Source organism: Falco naumanni, chromosome 6 (genome assembly GCF_017639655.2).
Source record: "Falco naumanni isolate bFalNau1 chromosome 6, bFalNau1.pat, whole genome shotgun sequence".
NCBI lineage: Eukaryota > Metazoa > Chordata > Aves > Falconiformes > Falconidae > Falco > Falco naumanni.
Genome location: NC_054059.1, coordinates 51,568,684 through 51,579,573, shown reverse-complemented (window position 1 = coordinate 51,579,573; position 10,890 = coordinate 51,568,684). Strand labels below are relative to the sequence as shown.

At 41.8% G+C, this 10,890-nt stretch overlaps 1 protein-coding gene across 2 annotated transcripts; it reads left to right on the top strand.

Moving 5' to 3' along the window:
• The first annotated feature begins 6,276 nt into the window (after positions 1-6,276).
• ABRACL (ABRA C-terminal like) lies at positions 6,277-10,443 on the top strand. Of its 2 annotated transcripts, none has more exons than XM_040599273.1 (3): positions 6,277-6,363; positions 8,714-8,780; positions 9,874-10,443. In XM_040599273.1, the coding sequence occupies exons 2-3, from the start codon at positions 8,720-8,722 to the stop codon at positions 10,056-10,058; spliced, it is 246 nt and encodes an 81-aa protein (XP_040455207.1). In that variant the 5' UTR covers positions 6,277-6,363; positions 8,714-8,719; the 3' UTR covers positions 10,059-10,443. The 2 variants fall into 2 exon arrangements, with proteins under 2 accessions (XP_040455207.1, XP_040455208.1); XM_040599274.1 differs by lacking the exon at positions 6,277-6,363 and adding an exon at positions 6,439-6,631.
• Positions 10,444-10,890: the final 447 nt, after the last annotated feature.

Below are 10,890 nucleotides of genomic sequence, written 5' to 3'. Positions count from 1 at the left end.
GCAGTTTATATATAAATTTGATCCTAAAAATACACTTCCCCATATGCAGGGACCAACAAAGTGCTCATGAACTTGACTTCAAAATATAGTATCAATTCAGTGTAATTGCAAAGATTACCAGATTCAAATGATCCAGTTGCTCCTTAAGCCCAGTTTTTGAGCTAGGGATCTGGAAAGTAGACAGAAAATTAAAGGTTTATCCCTAAAAATGCTTCTAAAGAGGATTATTGCATTAAATTATTATTAGCCATCATTAATACAGTGATAAAGAAAGTTTTCTTATGTTTTTTTAGCCAACTATAAACTTCTGTGAACCATACTTGCATGGCCAGCAGGAGGTCTTGACATTTCACTTAAAAAAAAAAAAAAAAGGTAATGTAATGATTTTTGCCATGACAAGATTTTGTATGTTAAGTAAATACATTCTGACAAATGTTAATCTACAGTTCCATTTCAATAAGATCTCCTTCAGGAAAATTTTATGTACTTCTGTCATGAGTCATTATAAATGCCTGAGCTTTAGGAAGGAAATTTATATGAAACTAATAAATAAAGATATTACACCTAGAGCTGTATTTGATGTGGATGTGAATAGTAATTCTATATTAATGTAACTGTCATCTCTGCTACCATTATTTGACATCTTTATGCAAAGCCAGTATTTTTGGTTTTCTGAAAAAGTCCCCAAAATGTCAATATGTGTATGTATATGTGTAGAGGGAAAGAGAGAAGGGGAGGTGATTTTTTTTCATGATGCATACTAAACAAGAGGACAGAGGGACTAGATGATTCAGCCGTTACCATGATGTCTGGAGATCAGGAGATGTACTGCTGTTTCCTTGGTACAAGAGTTTTTTTTATACCCGGAATCTGAGACAGTAATTAGTCTTCATGTTCCTCTCTTAAATATTCAGCTGTTATAGCAAAGAACACTGTAAAACACATTAAATACCATCAGCTATTTATATATTTCTTCTTTTTGTAAATTGCAGAGGTTTACTCTTGGTTTAGGTGGAAGGCAAGTAATTTTGGTGATTTACATCAAGATTTTAAGTACTCATCCTCTTCTCTAGTCAACTGTAGTAAAGACTTGCGTGCTTAATTTAGGAAGAAGCAGCATTACATTGTTTGAGGCACCTAGTGGATGATGACAAGAAGGGTATGATGCCCTGAGGCCATTGCTGAAATGAGTCGTCTCTCCTGGATAGACACAGGTGAGTAACAGCATAAGTCAATCATTCCGTTTACCTCAATGGAATTGCTCATTCATGTGCCGAGGCTGTCAGCAGTCACTGTGTTTGCAGTCTCTCTTGTTGTAAGGCTGGCCCATCATGTTTGCTTTTACGTTAAAAGAAACACTTACGTTTTACCAAATTAATTTTTCAACTCACTGAGAGAGAAAAAAAGAGAATGTGGGGGTTTTGTTGTTCTGTTTTGGTTTTGGTTTGGGCTTTTTTTGTCATTACGGGAAAAGTAAAGCTAAGAGCCCATACAATTAATATTTTAAAACATGTCTTTACAGGAAAGTTCTTGGAAAGTTTTCCAAAACTTCACTATGCTTTTCATTTTGGTAAAATAATTTTCTCCCTTGAAACAACTGCTGACTTAAAACAGAGAGAGCAGCCAAGTAAGACTAACACTGGACCAAAAATGATGGACATGCTTTGGATATGGAGTTCGTAAGAGGACAGAGTGCTATTTTCCTGGTTGGTTGGCTTGTCTCAAACAATGCAGTTGTTCTGACTATCTGTAACATCCATGCTCTGAATATTGCTTACTCCCCTATTTCAGATTTCTATAATGGCATGGACTTGCTGCAGTTTTTAATTTCTCATTGCAGCCAAGGACCCCATCTTGTTCTAGGGAAAGATATTTTATTTTTTCTGTGGTGTTACAAAGTCCACAGGAACAAGGAATGTAGTAGATCCTCTACTACCTGAAATCTTTAAATATGTGAAGACATATTTTTTAAAGACCTGTTTTAGCCTGGGCTGAAGTGGCTTTACAACTTTTTGTTGAGACATAACCTTACAATGGGTTGCATAATACGGCACACCCATGGTGAAAAGTGACGGCACAGATTTGTGGTGGGGTTGGGCTAAAACAAGACACATACACACATATCTGGTTGAACCACAGCACTGTAGTTTCTGTCCAGCTTTGGAGACAGTGAGGACAGTCTTTGGCACTTTGTGCAGGTGTAAGCTTCTGGTGTTAAAGCAAAGGGATGGGACACAGGCACGTATGGCAGGAACTCATGTCTCTACTAAATCAACAAGTCAAGAATGTGTTGAAAGAACAAAGACCTGGACTATGTAAGAAGGCAGATTAAGATGATCTCTTCCAGCAGTGAAATCTGCAAATCACAGTGGCAGTTCTAATGGTTTTTAGCTGAGGTAGATTCAACAGAAAACTGTGTGTATGCTCACGAAGTGCATATGTCTCCCTATTCACAAGCACACGTAATGCAACAAAAATTCAGAACAGCACTGACAAAACACTGACTGGAAAAAATGGCCATTACCTGGCAAATGACCTTGTAACTTTCTCTAGCATTTTTCAGGCTTGGCCTGTGCTGCTACACACCTGTCTCTGGAGAAACCGGTTATAACAGATATTTTTACAGCATGTTTACTGTAAACATTAAATACTTTTACAAAACTAATTTATCATGGGGTAGGGAGACAGGTTCCATTCAGAATCCATAAACAGCTGAAAGGTAGGATGAGACAAAGAGGTAGAGCTGATGGTCAACTTACACGAGGGAAAGAGGTTACTAGTGGGTTCTTAGTACCATCTCTGTTTGGACCTGTGTTGTTCAAAGCTGTTGTTGATGACATGGGAAAAGAGGTGACAAAGATTGTGTCACCTTATTTCAAATCACATAGTAAACCAGCCAATGATACTGAAAAATATTTGGGAAAAATAATCCTAATTACCTGTAACAGAACAATTAATTACTAGCACTTTGGAAACAGTTTCTGAAAGCACTGTAGATAGTGCTCAGCAGTATTCAAAAAGGCTACTAAAAAGTTGGAATTGAGTGAGAACAAACCAAAAAACATCATTATGTCTTTGTGTATACTGTACCCACGTGCTGAGTAATGCTGATGGTTCTACTAATTCATCCCGGAAGAGAACATGGGATTACGGGAGAAATTATAAAGAACAACAAGAAGGATCAGCAACATGGAAAGGCATTCATCTTACATGAGATTAAATGTAAATTTCAGCCTGAAAATAAGCTAAGTGATAGGGGAGCTACAGGCATGGATGTAATGGAGAAAGGAGAAAATGGAATAATTACTTGCTGCCATACAAGTGCCGGGAATGAGGAGAGAAACCAGGGCATCAACTGATGGTTTTCATTGGTTGTACTGTTTTCCAAATGCCTGCTCTTGGTCACTGCTGGAGGCAAAATGCTGGGATAATTGTTTGAGCAGATCCAGTATGTCTACTGTGGTGTTCTCAAACTATGTTTTTAAAATCTTACACTACATTATTCCTCTGTTTGGCTGCCTTCATGTAAAACTGTGCGTCTAGGGGGACAGTAAGATGCCAAGGAAGGTCAAATTAGAATAGTGTGTTTGAAGGCAGAATCTCATGACTTTTGGGGAGCACGCTTAGTAAATGCAGCTGAAAAGATTAATGAATTATGAATCTGATGATGACTCTAGCCAGTGATATGAAATATGTGTGTCCATGTCTATCCTGTGAACTTGTAAAGGACAATTTTGCACTTCTTTTTTTTTTTTTTAAAGAAAAGTATCATTTTGTGGAACCAGAATGACCGAAAATCACCACTTCCATAGTTCTCACTTTCCCTGCCTGCTGCTGCTGCCTCTGTAAGGACATAATCAGTCACTTAGTCCTGATGCTCCCCAGCTCATTTTCACCCTTTGGCAGCATCACTGTTCCCTTGTCACAGTAAAAGATGGGTTTGATGACTTATTTACCTAGAATTATTTTACATTACATGATGGGAAGGGCCATAGAAGAAATAGTTTCAATAATCTCCTGATGTTTTCCTGGGGACCAATACTTGGGTACATCACACTTTATTTTCAAAAGACATCATTTATTCTAAAAAATTGTACTTCCTCCAAAAAAATGTTAAAAGAAAGTAAGGAATTAAAGATTTTTGTTCACCTTTCTCAGATGGATAATTGATCTACTGCTTATAAATTAGGGGCTATGATTCAAAACAGAAAATAATTTCTAACATATTTCATCATAATAATATCTTTGGTCTAAAAAGTCCTAAGCTATTACTTCATCAAACATAAATTATCCATAATAATAGTCACATTATGCAAAGGTCTACAGTATTTGTGCAAATGTAATGGTGTTCTGATGATTAAGAAATCTAGATTATGTGCATGATACAACTGAAAGCACGTTAATAACAATAAAACCAGAAGATAAGCACTTTTATTCTACACTGCTAAATAACTGGAATATTTGCCATATTTTCTAACATGCTAATTAGATTCTCTTTTAAAAAGTTTATCTCAGATTCTCCTTTAAAATCTATCCTTTTAACGATAGTATTTAGCATTGTGTTGGCCAACAAGATGAAGATCCTAGGAAAAGCAGTATGCCTTAATGTAAGCACATACGCCATCATATGCACTAAGCATGAATGCTCTTCAAATACTACATTTTCCTGAGAATTCTCCACTGTCTTTTGATGCAATTCAGACAGATTTAAATTTCATTAATTTCATTATTGACTTAGGGATTTACTGAAAAATAGCGCTGGCCCTTTCAATCTAACTTGTTTTCCTAACTGTCAAGGTTTATTTTTGAAAAGAGCACCCCTTACTGGTGTCAAATACAGCTAATCTGTTCAGGAAAATGTTTTGATATGCTATCACCTGCTGAATATATAGCTCCTTGAGGAGAAAGCAGCATGTTTTCTTTTTTACTAATAAGATTCTGTTACTGATAAATAGTGGTTATTCTAAGGAAAAGTTAATCTTCTAATAAAAGCATCAACATCAAAAAAATGCCTTGGAAAAGCAAAGGGCTTGGACTCCAGTTATACATCCCTGGAGTGATAAAAATATGATCTTGGCATAATTTCCACTGTGCAAATCAATTTATCTAGCTGCAGGTTCTGCCAAATGAGCCCTAGCGGAGCTTGCTGTAGTGGTTTGAGGTGCCATTATCTATTTATTCATCCTTGCACCAGGGGTGGGAGGATGTAGTAAGGGACCAGACCTAACTGGCACAGCTCACAGTCTGAGAAAGTCTCCCAGCCTCACCTTCAGAAGCTAATGCATGAAAATGTGGATTGCAAGGGCTGGAAATAGCTTCTCATACCAACTCTGCTTTAGGGCAAGTCAGGCATCGTAAGGAGGTGGGAGAGACAGCTGGGAATGGCAATGCCTTCGGCTGTGCCAGTGAGAATTTTCCAGAGCCATTTGGTGTGAGCCTTGCCTCTGACTAGCAGGTTGGAGGCTGCCTGGTTGCTTTGTGGAGGAGGTAACGCAGCTCTCAGTTTTAATGCCGGTGTCCTTTAGAGAAGATGTAAACATTTCTGTGAGGTGAAGAGGAAGCAAGAGAGAGAAGTGCAGTAACGAATACCAAGATTCAAGATGGAACAAATTAAACTGCATTCTCTCCGCAGTGCAAGGATGTGGCACTGAATGAAATATTAACTGCAACGTGACTTTACTGAAAGTAAATGTGAATCTAGCTCATTCACTTTTTGTGGAAATACAACGGTTTTTCTAGGAGAAAACATATGTGGGGGGCATATGAGAAGGTGTGGTGTCACCCGGGAAAGCCAGCGGAGGCAGAGAGCATGAGGCACGGCATGGTGAGGGAAAGTGACCGAGGCGACAGTGTCCTGTTGAGGTGGCCTGCTGGAACAGCGGGAGCTACCGAAGGGCCGCCCGTGGAAGGCATTTTCCCGAACAAACTGGGGAACGCCTCTGCCACGAAAAGAACGAGGTGTGCCGGTGGAATCCGTACATGGCGCCAAGTTGGGAGCCGCCGAGGCGGAGGAGTGGGGCCCTCGCCGCGGGCAGCACGGCTCGGCCCTGCGACTGGGGGCGGGCGCAGGGCCACAGAGCCGGGCCTGGCGCCAGATGCGGGGTGTCCGCCGGCCGCTGCCGCGGGATGCCGGCGGGGCAGGGCCGCTCCGGCTGCAGCCACCAACGGCAGAGCGCAAAATGGCCGGGGAGCTCAGCGCCGGGAGGGGGCCCGGACCCCGCGGCGACCGAGCGGGGCGAGGCCCCGGCGGCGGGCGGGTAACCGCCGCCCGCCCCTTCGCCCTGCCCCCGCCTTCCGCCGCCTGCCCGCGCGCTGCCTGACGCGGCTCCCGCCGGCGGCGGCCCCTGGCGGCGCCGGCAGCGGGTGAGTGCGGGGCGGCGGGCGCGGGCGGCGGGAGCCGCCGTTCCCCCGCGGCGGGAGCAGAGGCGCTGGCCGGGCGGGCGGCGGCTGCCCCTCGCCCGGGCGGGGCCCGTTTCCCGGTCGCCCTGCGCAGGCGGCGGTGGGAGCGGCGGCGGGAGCGGCGGGCGCGGCCGAGCCCCGGCAGCGCCCGGGGAGGCGGGGGGGTGCCTCGGTGGGCAGGGGAGCGCGCTCCGCCTGCAGGCGCGGCCCCGCCGGGGAGCCATCTTCTCAGGTACGGGCGGTGTCTGCGGCGGGGGGGGACGGGTGGTTGCCAAAATGGTTTGTACTGGGTAGCGGTGAGGAGGGTTTCCAGCAAACAGAGAACTTTCGGGTTTGTACTGTGTCCTGAAAAATCGTGCTGGCCTGCAGCAGTGTATCGTCGTCAGAAATACGAGAGTTTAATAGTTGGCGTGTACTTCTAATAGCTGATGTGTCGAGTATACGACGATATAAATAAATATTTAAGTGTTCTTAAAATACCGCGAACCCTTCTTCCTTCCTCTTTAGGCAGCCACGGTTCTCTGATCTCCAACGTGTCGCATAATAATGTGGAATTTATTTTTCTTAATTCTAAGTGTTGCTGTTTGAATTGACAGTGTATGAGGGAGAATAATTTTAAATGAACCTGAATTTAAAGAGTTAAAAGTTACAAAGCATTTAAAGTTAAACCAACATCTTTAAGGAGATGCTAATCATTGCCACTCTAATGACCAATATTAAAGTTGGCAGTTTGACAAATTAATGGTGGTGGTGTAAGCTATTTGGTAGATGGGTCATGTTTTCCTCGGTGACCGGTAACGATGTATTTAGTGATCAGTTAAACCAAATCTAAAAGTTTGTAGAATCCTGAGGCGATCGCAGTTCCGCGTCCCGCTGCGGTGCTGGGCGCTGCTGCTCTGGTCGTACCCGCCGGACCGTGCGTTGTCACCGTGCCTTAGGGACGAGTGGTCGGGATGGGGCTTATGCCCAGAACCTGTGCTGATACTAAAGCTTACGCGGTTTTGCATGGTAAGAAGATTTTTTGCAAGTGAACTTGGGGTCTGAAAAGCAGACTCTGTGACAGGTTTTTTGGCCTCTTGGATAAGTCAGGGTGTGGAACTATGTCACTCTTCCCTATTTTAACTCAATTAGGGGAAAAAAAAAAAAAAGAAAGGAGGGGGGAAGGGAAGCTTTTCTCGAAGAGTTTCTGATCCATCCAGATGTCAGCTTTTTAACTCGGCTTACTTACCAGATCTGCACAGAAATCCCGAACAATGGAGAGGATCTCCGTGCTGGCTGAGCCCCTTTCAGACAGCGCTCAGCTCCAGAAGGTCTCTCTAGAGGTTTTGTTCCAGACTGCATTGTTAGCAGCTGTGGAAGCTGCATTTGAGGCTTTGCTTTCTCTGTCTGCGGGGCCCGGTTTCTTGTGCTTACCTTGATGACAGTTTTTGCTTAAGGAGTTGCACACCTAAAGGTTTCTTTGTGCTGATGCTGCTTTGCACAGCACAGATCCCAAAACAGCTTTCAGGTGCCTGTAGTTTCTCACTTTGGATGCTTTGTAGCCAAATAGTGTTTGGTGTGACTGTAGTGTTGCCATATACTAAGTCACATAAGGCTAAACTGTTGCAAGGCATTGGTGCACATTGGTGAAAATTGCTGTGTGTCACAGGGCAGTGTAGTAGTTCCTTGGGATCGCTATGAATAGAAATAAATGTTGGCCACCTTAGGATACTTGGTTTGTTTCTGCTTCAGTTCCACTCTCAGCAGCAGGTGTGCAGTAGCTGCTGTCCTTTCAGGCACCGTGTACATAGACGTGCTGTAACCAGCTGGATGTCTGCGGTATCTTGCCAGAGTAAGTGGAAAGCTGTGGCATGGTTTAAAAAACCCCAAATCTACCACATATCCCATATCCCAGAGAGGAATTTAAAGGAAGATGTTCCACTTTTATTGAGGACATCAACAGAAAGTTGCGAAGCCCCTGAAAACCTGCGATGATACCAGAATGCTCAGATTCTGTGGCAGCCTAAGCTCATTCTTTAGAACAAACAAGCCCCTCTCCCAGGCTTCCCACAGTTTTCATATTTTGTGATCAGCTCCTTATATTTGTGTGTAGAATATATATACCAAGGTGTTAGTTTCTGCTCACTTCCCCTCAAATGTGGAGGCTCTTTATCCATTCAAGACTGAAGTCTCAGGTTATCCTGTAGCCGTGTCTCCAGACTACTGGGATTTACAAAATGCTGTGACATTTCTGATGAACTGACAACAGGCCAGGATGGTGCAAACAGTTTACAGATCTCCTAATAACTTTTTCAACGTGTATTTTACTTTTTAGACCACAATGAATGTGGAACATGAAATTAGCCTCTTAGTTGAGGAAATTCGGCGGCTGGGAACCAAAAGTAAGTATTGTCATATCTCTGACCATACAGATGTAGTCATCTTATATCAGCCTGTGAACTTGGTAAATTTAATTAAGCAGGCTCAGGTAACCTGAAAACTTGCACATATACTTAATGTTGGACTGTATGTACTTCCTGCATCCTGTCCTTTGATTAAAGTAGTTCTGTTACGAAAGTAAATGTTTCAGCCTCTACAACACAGAGGACGTAGGCCTGAAATCCTGCTTCCACTAAAATCAGCTACATAATTGCCCTGTTCTTTGGACTTCTAATGCTTACTCAGAGAAGAAAGTTGCACCTCCCTCCTTGGCAACTTCTGAACTTCAGAATTTATACACTTCAGTCCTGTTCATTGTGGTATTATTTGGAAGGCATACATCTGTGAGTCTAAAACTAATCCAGGAGTTATAATTGTTCCTTAAACTTGCTTAGAACATAGTCTTTGCTCTTAAAAGAACTCTTTAACAAGCCTTTGCTGGTTAAAACTCCTTTATTTACAAATACTTGTGCAATTTGTGGATGTGCTGCCTGCTCATGTATTTCAGTTCTGATGCAGTTTTGTTCAGTTCCATTTGTTTTTCAAAACCTAAATGGATACGTATGTCTTGCATTTTGTATGTCTGCATCTGCCCTTTTAGGAATAACCTAGCTAAACTTAACATATATTTTTAAATTCTTGCTTTGTGTGAGAAATGATTTCACATTGCAGCTTTTTCAACACGAACCTTAAATGTTAATAAGTGGGGGAAAATTATTTGAAAGACATATTTTAACATTTTAATTATATAAAACCAGTTTCTTCCTTATGCTTTGAAGAGGTTTGATAGCCTGTGCTGGTCAGAAAGTCATCAGTAAAAATAAACATAGCAGATATGTGGTCCTTGATGCGAGTCTCTGGAAAAAAGGGAAAGTCATACCAGGCAGGAGTTCTGTCTACTGTTTATCGTCAGCATTCATAATATGTTCCCCAATTAATTGGGAAAAACCATGGGGTTTACTTTCAGTGTTCTGACTGTGTATCACTTTGGTTCCCCAGTAATCTCCTAATGGAAAGAAAATCTGCATATATTTTCGTCTTATATCTTTGATATAGATGCTGATGGACAAGTGAGCGTGAAATTTGGTGTGCTCTTTGCTGATGAAAAGTGTGCTAACCTCTTTGAAGCCTTAGTGGGAACTCTTAAGGCTGCAAAACGACGGAAGATTGTCACTTATCAAGGGGAGCTACTTTTACAAGGTGTTCATGACAACGTTGATATCGTGCTGCTGCAGGACTGATGCAGTGTTTCGGCTATGCATTAATGAAATTCTTTAAGACATTGACTTGCAACATCCTCTTAATAAGGCTGATCATTCTAAGGTGTTTTGATGTATTTTCTATATCTTTGTAGTTCAAAGGAAACTGTCCTATTTTGAAAAACACACTCTTTTGTAATTCTTCCTAAAATGGTACTGTATGTGAGTACAGTAAAATGCCAGATCTTTCTCTCTTTTTTTTTGTTTTTGTTGTTTTTTTGTTTTTGTTTTGTTTTTTTAAATCTCAGGTAATGCTCTCGAGTGTCTGGTGGTTATTTTCAACATATGTAGAAGAGGACTGGTGACTTAATGTTTACAAATCAAAATGTGCCATGAAAATACAAAATAAAAGCACATCTTAAATTTATGTAATTCTTATTGCTGTTGTTTCTCTTTTTAATTGCAATCTGAAATGAAAACAAACTGAAGTCCTGTAAGGAACATAGTTAAGTAACTACAAAAAGCACAACAGTGAGATAGAAACAATTTTGCAGCATGATTCAATTGAAGAATGACTGTCCTTTGGAGTGATGAGGTTGTGCACAAAAAGCCATGAATTACAGATATAGCTCATTCATCTCTAGCAGTGTAACATGTTTTCACGTTTTTGTCCTCTAGACTTTTGAAGTGGGTGAAGAGCAACCTGAACGTTTCCATGCAGCGTTAGCCAGAAAATGGTACAGCAGCTTCAGGTTGTGATTATTTTCCTCACAAAAATCATACTTTCTCTACATCACTCCAAGCAGAAAGTAGGAGGGGAGGAAAAAAAGCCCTTTTGCTTGTGTTCTAGCTTACTGATCATTCTTCTTAGCAG